Raw genomic sequence first — 8,521 nt, 5'->3', positions numbered from 1 at the left:
AAACTGAGAAGCAGCAAGGCCGAGTCCAACAGAACGAGTCTTGAAAAGTCTCGGCTTCTGCTTTCTTTTCTCCAGAGCCTCAGCTTCTTTCTCTGTGAAATAAGGAGGTCACTCCCTGTTGATTCAGTGGTAAAGAATCCGCTTGCAATGCAGAAGATCCAGGTTTGATCCCCAGGTCAGGAAGATCCCCTGGAGAAGGAAATGGTTACCCACTCCAGTATTCTTGCCTGGAGAATTCCATGGACAGAGGAGCCTGGCTGGCTACATACAGTCCTTGGGGTCACAAGGAGTCAGACACACCTGAGCAGATGTGTGACCCCCACCCCCCACCGCCCCCCCTGCCCCACACACAGATTATGACCCCCAAATCCCTTCCAGTGCTAAACATCCAAGCCATCTAGGCCTTTTATGTCCTTGTTTTAAGCTAACACTGAAGGAAGATGCTCTTCCTGCAACCTCTGAAGGGCAATCCCCTCAACCGTACTCGAGAGTTTGCAAAAGCCAGTGACAGCGACAACGTTATTTGCCCTTGAGATGAGAGCATTTCAGTCTCCATGATTTGGGTAAGAAACATGAATCCTCTGGGTCGTACAACCAGGGTGGTCAAGCCAGGACTTGAACGTAGGCCTCTAGATCCCAGACAAGTCTGGTAGCACCCGTTAGTGGGGTTCAAACCCTGATTCCACCCCTGCGGTGGAGCAGTGGGAACGAGGATGGGAGGGTGCAGTTCCTATGTTTAACCACAAGGTGGCGAGCTGACTTCAGTCACTGCCATTAAGGGTGGGTATTAGGGTGGGGATGGGCTCCTTTGGGGTCACAGTTGTGCAAACATTTTTTTTTTTTTCCCCAAACATCTCTCTGCTTTCTCTCTCCAGTCCTGGATCTGGTTTTCCAGAGGTTTGCAGTGATCTTTAAAAAAGTAAAGCCAACAAAAAGGAAATCAGATCAGGTGACGTGTTTAATTCCCCAAGGGCTTCTCACCACACTGAGAGTAAATCCACAAGCCCAGGTATGTCTGGCCCCTGCGCCCTGCCCCTGCCCAGCCTGCAGCCCACCTACTCAGTGCAATGCGATGGTTCAGGCAGCTCACGTGATGCATTCAGAGAAGGGCAGCGGGCCCTTGGGGAACCCTCCCATGCTGGCATTCTATGGTTCTGTGATCTGGAGAGTGAAAGCCATGTTTGGTCTTATGGGTGTGCTGAAATTAACCGCTGGAGGATAATAACATGACACCTGGAACTCTGGTTTGAGAGTGATTTCATTCATTCACCAGTACCGGTCCAGTCTGTGTGTGTGTGTGTGTGTGTGTGAGTGAGTGAGCGTGTGTTCACGCTCTGCTGCTGCTACTGCTACTAAGTCGCTTCAGTCGTGTCCTACTCTGTGCGACCCAATGGACGGAAGCCCACCAGGTTCCCACCTCCCTTGGATTCTCCAGGCAAGAACACTGGAGTGGGTTGCCATTTCCTTCTCCAATGCATGAAAGTGAAAAGTGAAAGTGAAATCGCTCAGTCGTATCCAACTCTTCGCGACCCCATGGACTGCAGCCTACCAGGCTCCTCCATCCATGGGATTTTCCAGGCAAGAGTACTGTCCAATTCTTTGCCACCTTTTGGGCTGTAGCTCATAAAGATCCTCCGTCCAGGAGATTTTTCAGGCAAGAAATACTGGAGTGGGTTGCTATTTCCTCCTCCAGGGGATCTTCCTGACCCAGGAATTGAACCCATGTCTCCTATGTCTTTTGCACTGCAGGCAGATGCTTTACCTACTGAGCCATTGGGGAAGTCGACTGGATCCAGCCCCTGCTAGGTCCCAAACACTTGGAACACAACTCATAAGGAAGCCAAGGGGTGTCCAAATAGACTATAACCAACCTCTTCCTCCATTCTTCAAGTGACAGTAATGATAAGTATAATATGAATAAACAGAACTAGCCGAGGATCTATTTACAATTCTAGAAGATGGTGTTATGATTTAATACGTGAAAGGCAGAAGCCGATTCTATAATCTATCATTTGGAAGGAAGTGACCATCCATTTGGAAGGAAAAAACTTAGTTTCTATAATCCAGTGGTTAGGACTACGAGCTCCCACTGCAGAGGGCACAGGTTCGATTCTGGGTCGGGGAACTAAGATTCTCCAAACTCTGCAGCGCAACCGAAAAAAGGGAAAAGAAAAAAAAGCAGCTCTTTTTTTTGCCGCATCTACTGCGAGAATGAAGACCATTCTCAGCAACCAGACTGTCGACATCCCAGAAAATGTCGACATTAACTTGAAGGGACGGACAGTTATTGTGAAGGGCCCCAGAGGCACCCTGCGGAGGGACTTCAATCACATCAATGTAGAACTCAGTCTCCTTGGAAAGAAAAAGAAGAGGCTCCGTGTTGACAAATGGTGGGGAAACAGAAAGGAACTGGCCACTGTTCGCACAATCTGTAGTCACGTACAGAACATGATCAAGGGTGTTACACTGGGTTTCCGTTACAAGATGAGGTCGGTGTATGCCCACTTCCCCATCAACGTTGTTATTCAGGAGAATGGTTCTCTTGTGGAAATCCGAAATTTTTTGGGTGAAAAATACATACGCAGGGTTCGAATGAGGCCAGGGGTTGCCTGTTCAGTATCTCAAGCCCAGAAAGATGAGTTGATTCTTGAAGGAAATGACATTGAACTTGTGTCAAATTCAGCTGCTTTGATTCAGCAAGCCACCACAGTTAAAAACAAGGACATCAGAAAATTTTTGGATGGTATCTATGTTGTCTGAAAAAGGAACAGTTCAGCAGGCTGATGAATAAGATCTCAGTGATCCTGCTGCAGAAACAAGATAGATGGTTCTATGGACTCAGTTGTGATGTTTTAAAAAGACAATAAAAACTCTTGATTTGAGATTTTTTCCTACTGATTATCATTTCAAACTATTTGGCCAGTAAGCAGTTAAGTAAATTCTAGTGTGTTAAAAACAATAACAGAAGGAATAGGAGTGGTTGATTGATTTTGTTGTTGTTAGAAAGATGTTAGCAAGACTTAATGGCAGAGGGGGCTTGAAGGAATACCAAGGACATTTCAGGCAAGAGGAATATGGTTATCATAGGAAGAACTTTCGGAGATGCCCTAGGAATCTAATTTTGCAGTGGCACAAATTTGAATATTTGTGAGGCAAATGCCTGAGTCACAGTAACTGAAAAAGCAGCTGAGAAGTGATACTGTCTTAGTAAGAATTAAAAGATGGAGTTAATTTGTATTTATGATAAACATGGTTGCTGTAGTCTAAATTCTCTCAGTTATACTCAGATTTCAGCCACATGTATATCCTAGTCTTTGATAGCTTTAAAAAAACTTAAGAAACGTTCCATGTGTCATACTTCAGATATACTACTATACAGTACAGTAGGGTTGCCCCTAAACCTGCAGTCCTGCCCTGTCTCATTTGTTAGAAACTCTAACCGTGTAATTTCTCAGGCAAAACATTTAACTTTGTCTTACATACTGTGTCTAGTCCATCAATAAAATCTGTGGGCTTACTAAGAAAAAAAAAAAAAGAAAAAAAGCAAAAGGAAGTAGTTCCGCAGGCTTACAAGATGCAAAGGAAGAGATGGAAGATTTGGGAGATGCAGAGAATAATTAAAAGACTTGAAATCCTGGAGAAGGTCACAAAGGGTGGGACCTGGAGCAAGGGAGGGACAGGACTGAGGTTGGAAGAGGAAGTTGTATGTTTCCTCCATAAACCAGGAGAAATGGGAGGAGGAAGGGGACCCAGGTGGGGATGCTTGAAGGACCACACCCCTGGGCCCTGCATTTGGGAGACAGACGCCTCTTGGCAGGATGCGGCTTGTCTCTGAGGTCTGAAGCAACTGGCCCCAAAGATGAGTCAACTTGGCCCCAGAATGGAGACCAACCCAAAGTGAATTCCTTAGTTCACCCGCTCTGAGGTTGGCAGCCTCCCCGAGAAGGCTGGGCCCGTGGGAGCTCCACCCAGCCAGAGGCCATCCAGATGGGGCCCCAGAGAACGTGGCTTCCAAGAGGATGTTTCAGCAATACTGCAGGGCTTGTCTCTGCAGAGAGAGCATGAGCAATCAACAAAGGGCTTAATCCTCTCCTTATCCTGCCTAGCACCTGCCCTGCGCTCACACTGTCTGTCCTGCTTGTTAGGTTCTTAAAGAAAGGGATCAACTGACTTGGGGAGAGGACTTCCCTTATCGTCCAGTGGCTAAGACTCTGAACTCCCAATGCAGGGGGCCTGGGTTCAATCCCTGGTCAGGGAACTAGATCTCACATACCGCAACTAAGACTCAGCACAGCCAAATAAATAAATAAGTATATTTTTGAAAGGGGTTAGGGGCAGAGAGGAAGGGAAGTGGGGAGGAGAGACAGCAAATGAGGAATAATACTTAATGTCAGGGTTTTATGGGGAGAGGCTTCCAGAGTGGCCTAGCCCATTCTTCCACGTGCAGTTGGGCGGTGCACAGTCCAGGGCGCTGGCAGCTGCTCCCTGCACAGACCCTCAGCTCAGTCTGGAGATGCAGCACAACCTGAATCCTGGTACCAGGCTTGCCCCAGGTCTAGGTCAGCACAATGAGCACAACTTTCCTCTGGGCAGCACCCACATCGGGTGCTTTCAAGGCTGCCCAACAACTCCAGAATCACCCTTGTTCTGCAGCTGGGGAATGAGGCTCCGAGAACATAAGTGTCCAAGCCTGCCCGGCTAGGCAGCTGCAGAGCCAGAAACCAAGCCTCTCTGAAGGGCAGGAGGCAGGATGCGTCAAGGTCCTGTGACTCTTGCTGGTTGTGTGGTCTTAGAGAGGTTGCAAAGGACCTACCTCAAGGGGTCGTTTTGAGGTTTAAATGAGTTTATACTTGGGAAGCACGTAGAAAGCATCCTAGGTGCTATGTGATGTTTGGCTATTATTATAGGGGTCTATGGAGCTTCCCAGGTGGCGCTAGTGGTAAAGAACCTGCCTGCCAATGCAAAACACATAAGAGACTTGGGGGTCAATCCCTGGGTCGGGAAGATCCCCTACAGGAGGGCATGGCAACCCACTCCAGTATTCTTGCCTGGAGAATCCCATGGACAGAGGAGCCTGGCGAGCTACAGTCTATAGGGTCGCATGACTGAAGCGACTTAGCACGCATGCACAGAGAGGGCTATCTCCCTGCTCCCATTTCCATCAGCACCCCAGTAGCAAGACAACCCAAATAAGGGTACAATCCAAGTAAAGTCTGGGCTTTCTAAGAAGATCCCACTTGAAGACCAACCCCCAACATTTAAAGTACATTGCCATGCCTAAATCCTCCTTCTCAGGAACTAGCATTTTAGGAACCATTAGTCTTTTTTTTTTTTTTAACTATTATCATTATTTTATTTATTTATTTAATTTTTAAATTTTTTTGGCTGCGCCTCTCAGCTGTGGGATCTTAGTTTCCTGACCAGGGATGGAACCCCGGGCCCTTGGCAATGAAAGCTCAGAGTCGCAAGCACTGGGCCACCAGGGAATTCTCTACTCCGATTTTAATTAAAATCACCTGGGGTCAAAGCAAGAGCTATTTGAAGATATTCCTTCGGAGAAAATTTTAACTTCCCTAAGAGAAAAAATAAAAATATTAGCCACATTTCTACGTTACCACTCTGGAAATTTCAGCAGACAACCATAAACTGTCTTTTTAGCCAGCGCATGAATTCTATGAGCATCAGAGCTAAGAAAACTGTGTCGGGTTCAGTAAAATTGCATTCTCTTTGCTGTCTGTGGGCTCAGCTCTCCTTCCGGTCCGAATGGCAAGATGCTTTGAAATAATTTTTTTTTATGTTAAAGATTTAAGACACTTCGTGGAGGAGAAATGAAGAGCCTCTAAAGGGAGAAGCATGTTTTTTTCTCTACTACTCACCGCTCACACCAGGTGTATGGCGGGGGGCGGGGTGGGGGGTTTCCCACAATTTAACTCATTAGGATACTAACTCCTCAGCCTCATAAGACTGGCCCATGTATATGGAATCTAGAAGGATGGTACTGATGAACCTACTTGCAAGGAGAACAGACTTACGGACACAGGCAGAGGGGAGAGAGGAGAGTGGGATGGATGGAGACAGCAGCATTGGAACATATACATTACAAATGCAATATAGATAACCAGTGGGAATTTGCTATATGACACAGGGGCTCAAACCTGATGCTCTGTGACAAACTAGAGGGGTGAGATAGGCTGGGAGGTGGGAAGGAGGTTCAAGAAGGATGGGACATACGGCTGATTCATGTTGATATATGGCAGAAACCAACACAGTATTATAAAGCAATTATCTTCCAATTACAAAAAAGAGAGACTGACCCCACTTTAGATGCCAATCACAAGCCCAGGCCTCCAGCACTTCTGACCAACTGGCTATAAATTGGGGGTTCCCATGAACACCTCTTCAGGTTTGATAATTTGCCAGAAGGCTCAAAGAACTCATGAAAAACTGTACACTTGCTAGATTGCCAGTTTATTATAAAGGATATGATTCAGGCACAGCCAGGTAGAAGAGACAGATAAGTTTGGGGGTGGGGCCCTGAGTTGCCAGGCCCTCTCCCACCTCTAGGTGTTCAACAACCCGGAAGCTCTTGGAATCCATTGTCCACGTAGTTTTATGGATCTTCCATTAGGCAGGCTGCTGCTGCTGCTGAGTCGCGTCAGTCGTGTCCGACTCTGTGCAACCCCATAGACGGCAGCCCACCAGGCTCCCCCGTCCCTGGGATTCTCCAGGCAAGAACACTGGAGTGGGTTGCCATTTCCTTCTCCAATGCATGAAAGTGAAAAATGAAAGTGAAGTCTCTCAGTCGTGTCCGACCCTCAGTGACCCCATGGACTACAGCCTACCAGGCTCCTCCGTCCATAGGATTTTCCAGGCAAGAGTACTGGAGTGGGGTGCCATTGCCTTCTCCATTAGGCAGGCACCCTTGAGTAAGTCTTTGGCAACCTGCGATTAACTCAACTTCCAGCCCCTCTCTCTTCCCCAAAGGTCAGGAGGCAGGGCTGGAAGTCCCAGCCTTCTAAGTAGGTGGTGGTTCCCATGGCCACCAACCCCCATCCTGAGGCTACTCGGGAGCCCCAGTCACCAATCATCTCATTAACATAGAGAAGACATTTTTTACTCCAGAGATTCCAAGGGGTCTAGGAGTCATGTGCTAGTTATGTCCTAGAAATGGATGGAGGGAGAGGCCAAATACGTATTTCTTATTATGCCACAGCATCTTTTTATTATTATTATTATCTTTAAACTCTAAGACACTTGAGTACGATTCACTAACAGGCCAGGTCACTGTCACTTAAAACAGAAGCTCCTGACCCCAGCAGTTCTATCCTTTAACTTTTACATCCTTGCTTTCTCATCTCTTGGCAGGATTCATACCCTCCACCCGCCATCCCCCACCCCCGTGACCAGGAAAATGTTGATTGGCAGGTGGCAGGAGATGAAAAGTTATCCTTTTTCTCCATCTTCACACCTAAGCCAAGAGGTACTGCCCTGTTTATCATCAGTCTGTATTAGAGTTTTGCCAAAAGTTCAGTTAATAATAATGAAATTGCTCTTCCCTGGCAGTCCAGTGGCTAAGCTTCCAGTGCAAGGAGCATGGGTTCAATCCCTGGCTGGGTAACTGAGATCCCACATGCCCTAGGCTATGGCCTAAAGATATTTTAAAAAATAAATGAAGATTTCCTAATTCTATAATGACCATGAATCATTGTATAACCCCAGGGGAAAAAAAAAAGTTTAAAATAAATGTTAAACCAACTCTAAAGTACTCCCCCTTTTTTTATTTTATAGCAATTAAAGTTAAAAAAAAAAAAAACAAAACCCAAAACCCAGACCCTGGAGTCAGACATGCTAGGGTTCAAAGTCTTACGTTCTCAACCTACTTACCAGCTGGCTGATCCTGAGCCATTACTTAAATGCTTTATGTCACAGCCAGGTGCTATTATGAGGCTTAAATGATCCCCTTGCTTGTGACAGCATAGATATCTCTAGTCCTCAAACCAAGGAAACAAGATGGGAGTCCAGGAGTCTGGGCAGACCAGGGTGTGTAGCAGATCAGCTCTGGTGCAGGGCCCCTGACTTCTCATCTTTGGGGTTTCTTGATTCATTACATGGTGGAGGGCGGCCCCAGTCCTGGCATTAGCGCCAGGTCCGTGGGCTCCACTGAGCAGATGGAGGAGCCTCTGGGTCATGATCCACGGAGGCTTGAGGACTATGGGGAAGGCTGGGAGCTGATGGGAGTACGTGCCAGGCCTCTGAAAAATGATTATCACGATTGCTTCTTATTTCTTTCTGGCTTTTCCAATCAATCCAGCTAAAAGTCGGTTGCAAGGTGACATGTGCATGTGGGGTGTTTGACGTGATAAATACACAGGTGTAGAGCCAAGCTTGAGAGCTTCGGCTGTTCAAACACCACTGTTCTTTCAAGAAATACTCTCTTGGGTCAGGAGGAGAAAGGCTTATATTTTTCAAGTGAAAATGGTCTGAGGAAACTTGACAGAAGTCCAAGGTTATAGGGTCCAAA

General features: G+C 46.8%; 1 protein-coding gene across 1 annotated transcript; it reads left to right on the top strand.

Annotated features, from left to right (window-relative positions):
* Positions 1-2,183: 2,183 nt before the first annotated feature.
* On the top strand, positions 2,184-2,882 carry LOC147360503 (large ribosomal subunit protein uL6-like). Its single transcript, XM_086332692.1, is given in 2 exon segments — positions 2,184-2,754; positions 2,756-2,882. Coding segments are annotated over 2 exon segments (579 nt in total). The 5' UTR covers positions 2,184-2,211; the 3' UTR covers positions 2,792-2,882.
* Positions 2,883-8,521: the final 5,639 nt, after the last annotated feature.

This window comes from Bos grunniens, chromosome 13, assembly GCF_055505025.1.
Source record: "Bos grunniens cultivar Pamir isolate PY7600 chromosome 13, Bosgru_T2T1.0, whole genome shotgun sequence".
Lineage (NCBI taxonomy): Eukaryota > Metazoa > Chordata > Mammalia > Artiodactyla > Bovidae > Bos > Bos grunniens.
This window is presented reverse-complemented; position numbering and strand designations above follow the sequence as displayed.